The 10,728-nt window shown below is 54.4% G+C and overlaps 2 protein-coding genes across 2 annotated transcripts in view; one reads left to right on the forward strand and one right to left on the reverse strand.

Annotated features, from left to right (window-relative positions):
• ADAT3 (adenosine deaminase tRNA specific 3) overlaps positions 1–10,728 on the reverse strand; it is a 147,278-nt gene that overhangs the window by 38,732 nt on the left and 97,818 nt on the right. The window lies entirely within an intron of this gene.
• The window catches only part of KLF16 (KLF transcription factor 16), a 25,989-nt gene continuing 15,433 nt past the window's right edge, over positions 173–10,728 (forward strand). The window contains exon 1 of the mRNA XM_032176776.2: positions 173–927. Within this exon, the coding sequence (XP_032032667.1) occupies positions 876–927 (52 nt within the window). The 5' untranslated portion in view covers positions 173–875. The remainder of the gene's footprint in view (positions 928–10,728) is intronic.

Genomic DNA, 10,728 nt, shown 5'->3' on the forward strand with positions numbered 1-10,728 from the left:
TGGCGAGGCCGGGACTCCAAGCTGCCTCTAGCTAGCTCTAGTCCGCGGCCCCTTTAAGAGGGGGCGGTGCTTCAGTCCGGGTGCGAGAATGGCGCCGCGTCACGTGCGGGGCCGCAGCACGGACGGAAGCGGAAGTGGCGGCGTGCGTGCGGAAGTGGAGACGGTGGCAGCGGTGGTTGGCGTCAGGGCTGTGGACGAAGAGGCGGCCTCGGTGGTAAGTGGCGGCCGCTGGGACTCAGCCAGGTACCCGTCCGGCTCGGCCCTGCCCCTTTCCGGCCGCTCTCACGCCTTCCCTCGGCCTCGAGTTTCTCGTGGGCGCGTGGGAGCCGCCGCGGGGGCGGGGCTGCGAGGCACCGTCCGCCGTTCCATGGTAAGCGGTGCTACAGGACGTTCGGAAGGAAACCTCGCTAGAGTAGGGGACGCCTGGGCTCCTGGCTGACCACTGGGCCTTTGCACGGCCTGGGCTTTGCGACCGCAGTGTCCTCCTCCTGTCCCCGGTCGTGCGCCGTGCCCCCCCAGCGCGGCTCACGTTTCGGAACACGTCTGACTTTCATGCCGGCCGAAGAACCTCCCCGCATCCCGTGCCCGCTGCTCGCTGCTGCCGCTGACCCCTGGGCGCTGCGCTCGTCCAGAGCGTGTTGTCCTGTGACGCCGTCAGAACCTGAGCTCCCTGCGAGCTGGGACTCCGCCGTGTCCTCATTGCCTCTAGTGCAAAGCACCTGCTTGCAAGAGGACAAAAGTGTGTTCAGGTGCACAGAGTAGAAAATTCAAGGAGCCTGAAAGGGTATTTGGTGAAGACTTGATTTGTTTTTCCCAGTCCTAACCTCCAAGGCCCAGTTCTCCTCCCCTGGGGCAGAGAGAAACCCGTTTCTTACATGTCTACAAAGAAAGTCTATGCAGGAACATCTACGTGCGTTTCTGCAAAAGGTCAGTTACTTTACTTGGGGCCCTTATACTTAACGTAGCTTGGAGAGCGCCCCATGCATTCAGATACAGGTGGGATTCATCCGGAAACGGAGTTTTTTTTGTTTGTTTGTTTGTTTTTTGTTTTTTGAGACGGAGTCTCGCTCTGTCACCCAGCTGGAGTGCAGTGGCGCGATCTCGGCTCACTGCAAGCTCCGCCTCCCGGGTTCACGCCATTCTCTTGCCTCAGCCTCTCCGAGTAGCTGGGACTACAGGCGCCCGCCACCACGCCCGGCTAATTTTTTTTTTTTTTTTGTATTTTTAGTAGAGACGGGGTTTCACCGTGGTCTTGATCTCCTGACCTGGTGATCCGCCCGCCTCGGCCTCCCAAAGTGCTGGGATTACAAGCGTGAGCCATCGCGCGGAAACGGAGTTTTATAGCACCAGAATTTATCCCCTTTCCTGTGGAAATTTAGGGTTTTGCTGTCTTTTATAACGAACAATGCTAGCTTGACTATTCTTGTACAAACCCTTTTTTGCCCAAGTCGGACTATTTTCTTAGGTTAAATTCCTTGGTGCAGAAGTGCGAGGGCTGTATTTAGGCCCCTAAAGGAGTGGTACCAAATTGCCCTGCCCCACCAGCATAAGAGGGGGCCGGTGACACCCTTGCCCAAGCTGGATTTTGCAGACCTGGTAGGCGTGAGATAGTATTTCACTGTAGCTTTGCGTTTCCTGTAAGTATAATCGAACATCTTGATGCTCCTGTCACATCTGTTTTACGTTGATCATTGTTACCACTGATGATCATTTCGAGATTGGACAATATGTTTATTATAAACGTTTGACTATTTAAAAGCCATTTGTATTTTATCTTCTTGGCTCATTTTTCTGTTGGGTGGATGGTGGTGGTTTCTGGGTGCATTTTACAGATTAAGGAAATTCGCTTTCTGTCTAGTAGAAGTGTTTCTCTCTTTTATCTGTCATTAGTCTTTGACTTTGTGTGTATTTTTTTCTTTAAGCCAGGCATCTAAAATTGTTATTGGTCATTTATTTTCTCTTTACGGCTCCTGCATTTTTGTATCATCTCAGGAATATCTTCTCCACTGTAAGATTATAAAATATTTGAGATTTTCTTCTAGAAATGTAGTGGGTTTTTTTTTTTGCCATATATTTAAATGTTTATGTCTAATTTTAGAAAGTACTCCTGGTAAGGAGTAAGGTAGGAAGCAAAACTTTTTTTCCACAAATTGTCCCAACTTTACTTCCCAAAAAAGCATTCTTTTCCCCACTGAAGTGCTGTCTTTTTTTTTTTTTTTTTTTTGAGACGGAGTCTCGCTCTGTCGCCCAGGCTGGAGTGCAGTGGCGCAATCTCGGCTCACTGCAAGCTCCGCCTCCCGGGTTCACACCATTCTCCTGCCTCAGCCTCTCCGAGTAGCTGGGACTACAGGCGCCCACTACCACGCCAGGCTTTTTTTGCATTTTTTTTTTTTTTTTTTAGTAGAGATGGGGTATCACCGTGGTCTCGATCTCCTGGCCTCGTGATCCGCCCGCCTCGGCCTGCCAAAGTGCTGGGATTACAAGCGTGAGCCACCGCGCCCGGCCTGCAGTGCTGTCTTTATGGCAAGTAGATTTGCGTCTGTTCCTAGACTCTTATCCCAGTTTTCCAGAACCCCATTGTCTTCATGACCTAATGTCCGGAGGCCCCGCTTCCTTGCATTATTTTGCAGGTTTCTTTTTTCTCCTGAACAGCAGGCAAGTTCATCTGGTTCTCCCACCGTGATCTTCTTTGAAAACATTGAGATTGCTTAGATTCTTAGGTTTATAGATCAAACTGAGATAAAATTCTCATCTTAAAATAGTTGACGACTTCAACTGATCCATGTGGTACTAGTTCCACAAGACACTGTGGTGAAGAGGATTTTGGAAATCTAAGTATTTGGGGCCGCCCCTCCCTCCCTGCGGGCTGTGGATATTCACTGTGCGCGATGCTGGCCTTGATTTCAGGCAGCCCCATTCTCAAGTTGCTGTGAACTCGGCGCGGAGGCTTCGGTAGGGCTCCCAGACGCCCTCAGCGTATACGTCTGCTTATACAGCTTTCCCTCCAGTCTGTGTTCCCTCTGCCTGTCCCTCTCACATGGGGTAAACTGAGTCCAGGCCTTCCGGCTGCAGGCCCTCAGGCCAACTTCCACTCTCAGCCTCTCCCCACCACCCCCTGCTCTTGGGACCCGCGAGGACCCCGCCGGGGTGGTGACAGGGGAGGCCAGCACTGTATTCCAGGACGCACGCTCTCCCCACCTCCCACTTGGTATGGCCTGGGGCCAGGCCACCTGGGAGTAGGGCCAACTTCCCATTCTCCATTTTGTGGATTTTCCAGTACACACTTGTTCGAGCCCTGCAGCAGCATTCTCCTGGGTAGGGTGCCTGGGGGCTGAGTCTCTGGTCTACCCTGTGTCACCTGCCCCTGGTACACCCCAGCACGAGGCCCTGGGTGACGGGACAGACACCAGCCAGGTGACCCTGTGGCCTAGGCCCACTCTGGTACCTGGAGCCCGGGGGGGAGGGCAGACCCTGCTCAGGGCCAGCGGCTGGAGCATGGCTGTGGGTGTGGCAGAGGCTTGCCTGAGATGTGGGCTAGGCCCTTCCAGTGGGTCAGGTCTGGGGTGGTGCCCAGGGCTGTGCACCCTCAAGCTGCTCCCCAGGGGTCCAGTGGCTTGTCAGCCCCGACTGGGATTCATGGGGTCCCAGTATGTGTGTGTGGGCGGCTGACTAAGCTCTTACAATGCTGTGGCTGCGTTCATCTGTCGTCCCATTAATGCCAAGCTGGTGGGACCCACCCCGCTGGCTCTGTTCTGCATGACCTGAGGGCCCACTGGGGTTCTGGAAGAGGATGGAGACCATCCCTGCTTGGCTGTGATTCTGTCCTCTTGGCCTGTGGTGGCCGTGACCTGAGGTGGGGCCTCTGGGAGCAGGCGCCTCCTCTTTCCTCCCGTATGGCAGGTACCTGCCTGTCCACTTCTGAGTCCGGGTGTCAGGATCAAGGTGGGAGTGCAGGGCCGGCTTGCAGGAGCCCCTGGTCGATCTTCACATCGACTCTGGGCCGCTGGGGTCACTGTCTCTGCTTCCCCACTGAGAGAAGTAGCCGAGACCCCGGCCAGGCCTGTGCTCCCTCGGCACTCGGCGTCTCCCAGCCACGACAGCACAGGTGGCTCAGAAATAAGGTCCCGGGACACAGATCTGCCCGGCCAGATAGCGAGCTCTCCCTCCAGACCAGGGCCTGTCCTCCCCCTGCACCCAGCCGGAAGCAGAGCTCAGAACAAGTACCGTGTGTGTCCGTGGGGGATGAGAGTGCACCTCTGGGAGCGGCCCTTCCCCCCACAGCCTCACAGAGGGATCGGGCCCAGGCGGGGTGCTTTATGTGAAGCCTGTGGCTGTTAGCAGAGTGCCCTGAAACCCCACCACTAGGCCGGGTGTGGTGGCCCAGGCCTGTAATCCCAGCACTTTGGGAGACCGAGGCCGTGGGTGACCTGAGGTCAGGAGGTCGAGACCAGCCTGACCAACATGGTGAAACCCTGTCTCTACTAAAAAGGTACAAAAATTAGACGGCATGGTGGCATGTGCCTGTAATCCCAGCTACTTGGGAGGCTGAGGTAGGAGAATCGCTTGAACCCAGGGGGTGGAGGTTGCAGTGAGCCGAGATCATGCCATTGCACTCCAGCCTGGGCAAGAGAGTGAGACTCCATCTTAAAACAAAACAAAACAAAAAAACACCACCACCTGTCCAACCCTGTTCAAGGAGGAAAGCTCTTACGGAAGCTTTTCATCATCTTTGGGAGGCCAAGGAAGCGGGGGGCCTGGGGGTCCACTCCCGGCTCCGTGCAGATAAAATCCCTGGCCCTGGCCCTGCAGTCCTGCTGAGGAGGGGCTGGGGGTGCAGGGGGCCGGGGATTCACACAGGAAAGGAAATGCCAGCCGGATCCTGCCCCTGCTGCCCACCCTGTGCAGGATGGAGGAGGCCTTGGTGTCCCTGCAGCAGCTCCTAGCATGGAGGCCGTGGACCCCAGAGATGCTCCCTGCAGGACCCCACGCAGGGGCTTCCTTGCAGTCGGCCAGCAGGGTGACCTCGCTGTGTCCTCTGGTTGGAGGGTGGCAGCCGCTGCCCCACCTTCCCACCTGGCTGGTAGAACCTTGTCCTGTGTCCCCCAGAAGCTTGCAGCTGCCCCCCCACCCCCACCGTGCGTGGTGGCCCCCCTGGACTGGACCATGGGAAGTGATTTAACGCTGTCACACAGAAATACACCCTGAGTGGCTTTGGGGGTCGGTGTTTTGGTCACATAATGCAACACGTGCAGTAATGTAAATAAAGGCTTTATCACCAGACCACAGTGTCCTGCAGGAACGCCAGTCCCTGGGGGGTGGGGACTTCAGGATTTTGTTGACAATCAGGATCATTGGGAGAGGTCAGGGTCACACTGTCAGATACTCAAATGGGTGGCAGAGACCGCTGAGTGCGTCTGCAGGCCTCATGGCCACCTCCGCAACCCGTCCGCTCCCTCCTGCTACGGCCCCGGGTCCCTGCAGGCCTGCCCGGAGGTGGCTTCCATAGGTTGGCAAAAGTCAGCCGTGAATAAACAGCCTGTGGGTACAGGTGACAACACCCGGAGAATTAAGGCCATATCTGGGGCACAGGCTTTACCGTGAAGCTTGCTTTTCCCAACCCATCCGTGAGGCTCCGCGGCAGGACTGACGGTTCTGCCTGATTCTCCAGCAGCCACAGGGTCTCTGCGACCCCGCCACTGCCACTGGGGCCCGTTCTCTGTTTTTTCTGTTACCAGCAGTACAGTGCACAGCCCTATGCACTTTTCCTTACGGATCTTTCTTTTTTCTTTTTTTTGAGACAGAGTCTCACTCTGTGGCCCAGGCTGGAGTGCAGTGGTGCAATCTCGGCTCACCGCAATCTCCTCCTCCTGGGTTCAAGTGATTCTCCTGCCTCAGCCTCCCGAGTAGCTGGGATTACAGGCGCGCGCCACCACGCCTGGTTAATTTTTTTTTTTTTTTTTGAGACGGAGTTTTGCTCTGTCGCCCAGGCTGGAGTGCAGTGGCGCAGTCTCGGCTCACTGCAAGCTCCGCCTCCCGGGTTCACGCCATTCTCCTACCTCAGCCTCTCCGAGTAGCTGGGACTACAGGCGCCCGCCACCGCGCCCGGCTAATTTTTTGTATTTTTAGTAGAGACGGGGTTTCACTGTGGTCTCGATCTCCTGACCTCGTGATCCGCCCACCTCGGCCTCCCAAAGTGCTGGGATTACAAGCGTGAGCCACCGCGCCCGGCCAACGCCTGGTTAATTTTTGTATTTTTAGTAGAGACGGGGTTTCACCATGTTGGCAAAGCTGGTCTGAAACTCCTGACCTCAGGTGACCTGCCCGCCTCTGCCTCCCAAAGTGATGGGATTACAGGCGTGAGCCACCGTGCCAGGCCAGGAATCAGGAATCTTTCTTTTTTTCTTTCTTTTGAGTCAGACCGTCACCCTGTTACCCGGGCTAGAGTGTAGTGGTGTGATCATGGCTCCCTGCAGCCCCAACCTCCCAGGCTCGAGTGATCCTCCCACCTCAGCCTCCCAATTACCTGGGACCACAGACACAGACACAGGTTACCACACTTGGCTAATTGTATTTTGTGTAGAAATGCAGTCTTGCTTTGTTGCCCAGGCTGGTCCCAAACTCCTGGCCTTAAGCGATTCTCCCGCCTTGGCCTTCCAAAGTGCTGGGGTTACAGTCATGAGCCACTGTCCCTGGTCCTTAGGAGTATTTCTTGGGTGCTTTTCTAGGAGTGGACTCCAAGCAGTGCTGCAAATGTGAGCTGCTGCCGCGCTGCCACTGTCATTGTTGTTATTCAGTCCAGTCACCCCCACATCCGCTTTTCTTTTTTTTTATTTTTTTTTTTGAGACGGAGTCTCGCTCTGTCGCACAGGCTGGAGTGCAGTGGCGCGATCTCGGCTCACTGCAAGCTCCGCCTCCCAGGTTCACGCCATTCTCCTGCCTCAGCCTCTCCGAGTAGCTGGGACTACAGGCGCCCGCCACCACGCCCGGCTAATTTTTTTGTATTTTTAGTAGAGACGGGGTTTCACCGTGGTCTCGGTCTCCTGACCTCGTGATCCGCCCGCCTCGGCCTCCCAAAGTGCTGGGATTACAAGCGTGAGCCACCACGCCCGGCCCACTTTTCATATTTGTTTAAAAAGTAAGTTTCGGCCGGGTGTGGTGGCTCACGCCTGTAATCCCAGCACTTTGGGAGGCCGAGGTGGGCAGATCATGAGGTCAGCAGTTTGAGATCAGCCTGGCTAACATGGAGAAACCCCGTCTCTACTAAAAATACAAAATTAGCCAGGTCTGGTGGCACGTACCTGTAATCCCAGCTACTCAGGAGGCTGAGGCAGGAGAATCACTTGAACCAGAGAGTCAGAGGCTGCAGTGAGCCGAGGTTGCGCCACTGCACTCCAGCCTGGCGACAGAGGGAGACTCCCGTCTCAAAAAAAAAAAGTAAGTTTTTATCTTGGGCTTGGTGTGGTGGCTCATGCCTGTAGTCCTAGCACTTTAGGAGGCCAAAGCAGGAGGATTGTTTGAGCCCAGAAGTTGGAGACCAGCCTGGGCAGCAAAAGTAAAACCCTATCTCTAGAAAATAAAATTTTAAAAAGTTAGCCGGGCATGGCAGTATGCACCTGTGGTCCCAGTTACTTGGGAAGCTGAGGTGTCAGGATCACTTGAGCCCAGGAGGTAGAGGCTACAGTGAGCTATGATTGCTCCACTGCACTCCAGGCTGGGCAACAGTGAAATCTCATCTTAAAGACAATAATAAAACATTTTTTATTTTGGAATAGTTTGAGGTCTACAGAAGAGCTGCACGGGTGGTGCAGAGAATCCCATCAACCCTTCACTGGCTTCCCTTGTGGTAACACCCCATCAAAGCCAGAACGTTTTCTTTTTTTATTCAGCTGGAGTTTCACTCTTTCACACAGGCTGGAGTGCAGTGGTGTGATCTCGGCTCACTGCAACCTCCACCTCCAGGGATCAAGTGATTTTCCTGCCTCAGCCTCCTGAGTAGCTGGGATTACAGGCGCCCACCACCACACCTGGCTAATTTTTTTTGTATTTTTAGTAGAGATGGGGTTTCACCATGTTGGCAAGGCTGGTTTCGAACTCCTGACCTCAAGTGATCCACCTGTCTCAGCCTCTCAAAGTGCTGGGATTACGGGTGTGAGTCATCGCGCCTGGCCAAAGCCAGGAAACTAACATGGGTACAGCTCTGACAGTGAAACCCCGGGCTCTCTGTTCCAGCTTCCTGTTTTCCCCCAAAGTCTTTTGCTTTCCTGGCCTGGCCCCCATCCAGGGTCCCACATGGCATTTCATCCTTATGTCTCTTGAGTCTCTTAAATGTCTATCATGGTTCTTCAGGCTTTCCTTGTCTTTAATGACTCTGAGGGTCTTGAGGAAGCCTACTCAGGTGTTCTGTAAAACGTTCCCTAATTGGCCGGGCGTGGTGGCTCACACCTGTAATCCCAGCGCTTTGGGAGGCCAAGGTGGGTGGATCACCTGAGGTAAGGGGTTCAAGACCAGCCTGGTCAACATGATGAAACCCCGTCTCTAGTAAAAATACAAAAATTAGCTGGGCATGGTGGTATACACCTGTAATCGCAGCTACTCGAGAAGCCGAGGCTGGAAAATTGCTTGAACCCAGGAGGGAGAGGTTGCAGTGAGCCGAGATTGTGCCATTGCACTCCAGCCTGGACAACAAGAGCGAAACTCTACCTCAAAAAAAAAAAAAAAAAAAAAAAAAGCCCGACGTGGTGGCAGGCGCCTGTAATCCCAGCTACTCAGGAGGCTGAGGCAGGAGAATCACTGAAACCTGGGAGGCAGAGGCTGCAGTGAGCCGAGATCACGTCACTGCACTCCAGCCTGGGCGACAGTGAGACTGTTTCAAAAAAAAAAAAAGAAAAAAAAAATCAAAAAAGGTCCCCTAATCTGGGTTTGCCTGTCTTCCTGAGGTCACACTGAGGTGACAGGGTTTGGGGCAGGACACCCCACTGGCAGCCCCTTTCTCCTCACATCCTAGCATGGGTGGCCGAGACCCCCACGACTTCACCCATGATGCTGACCTCGGCCCCCTGGTGCAGGTGGGGTCCCTGGATCTCCCGGGGCCCATCGCCATCATCTGTCCCTGCCCTGTTCTGCGGCAGCGAGTCCCTCAGTCCAGCCCACACTGGGCAGGGGGTGGGGGGAGGTTTTATTTAGAAGATGAATTTTCATACAGAAAAGCCTAAAAATGAAGGGACAAATGGCCCATCGTTGCACTGCTTAGATGCCTGTTGACGTTTAGAGGCATGTAGTAAATACACATGGGAAAAAAAAATGCTTGAGTACTACAGAAAAGTACTACAAAAACTATCACAAAGATCCGACTGTCTTAAGAGGATGTGGCAGTTCCAGTGCGCGCGCACACACACACACACACACACACACACACACACACACGTCCTTAGACATTACCCCCTCTTCTGCTGCACCTTTGTTATTCATTATTGTTTTTATTTATTTGAGAGGGATCTTGCTGTCACTCAGGCTGGAGTGCAGTAGTATCATCTTGGCTCACTGTAACCTCCGCCTCCCCAGTTCAAGCAATTCTCCTGCCTCAGCCTCCCGAATAGCTGGGATTACAGGCGGCCCCCCACCACGCCTGGCTGATTTTTGTACTGTTAGTAGAGACAGGGTTTCACCATGTCTACCAGGCTGTTCTTGAACTCCTGACCTCAGGTGATACACCCGCCTTAGCCTCCAAAGTGCTGAGATTACAGGCATGAGCCACCACACCCAGACAATCTATCATTAGAGACAGGATCTCGCTCTGTTGCCCTGGCTGGGGTGTATCACAGCTCACTGCAGCCTTGACCTCTGGGCCGCAAGCAATCCTCCCGCCTCGGCCTCCCGAAGAGCTGGGACTACAGGCGTGCACTACCATGCCTGGGTAAGTTTTGAATTTTTTTTTGTGCAGACAGAGGTCTCACTATATTGCCCAGGCTGGTCTTGAACTCCTGGGCTCAAGCACTCCTCCCATCTCGGCCCTCTAAAGTGTTGGGGTTATAGGCGTGAGCCACTGCACCCGGCCCTGCACCCTTGTTTTTGGCCCTCATCTACCCTGGGGTATCCATGTTGTGGGTACACCCCTGGTTATGTAACCTCTGCCCTCATCTGTCCTCTGGGAGACTGTGTTCTTTGTCCTCTATGAGGCAGGGCCCCAGTTCCTGGCTTCGTGGCCCCTCCGAGAGTCCCGTTGTTGTGTTCTTCCTGCCCTGCTAGAGAACCACCCCCAGCAACACCTGGGTGCTGTCTGTCCCCTGCTGAGCTTTGCTCCATAGCCATTCAGGCTTGGGAGCTCCATCTGTGGGGCTGGGAGGAGCTGTCCCCCCGAACCTCTTGGGTACTGTCAGGGAAGGGTAGACGTGACCCCCCATTTGCAGGTAAGGAACAGGTTTGAAGAAAGAAGGGGCTGAGTTATGGATGCCCCAAACTGTCTGCTGCCTCTTAGCTGTGAGCAGGTGTCAGCTGTTCTCGGTCCTCTCCCAGTCTTGATTTTTTCATCTGTAGAATGGGAATGACAGCTCCTTTTTTTTTTGAGACAGGGTCCTGCTCTGTCACCCAGGCTGGAGTGCAGTGGTGCAATCACAGCTCACTGCAGCCTTGACCTCCCGGGCTCAAGCGACCCTTCCACCTTAGCCTCCTAAGTAGCTGGGACTACAGGCGTGGGGCCACTGCGCCCAGCTAATTTTTTTTTTTTTTTTT

The sequence above is a fragment of the Hylobates moloch genome, unplaced genomic scaffold (assembly GCF_009828535.3).
Source record: "Hylobates moloch isolate HMO894 unplaced genomic scaffold, HMol_V3 SCAFFOLD_15, whole genome shotgun sequence".
In the NCBI taxonomy this organism is placed as follows: Eukaryota; Metazoa; Chordata; class Mammalia; order Primates; family Hylobatidae; genus Hylobates; species Hylobates moloch.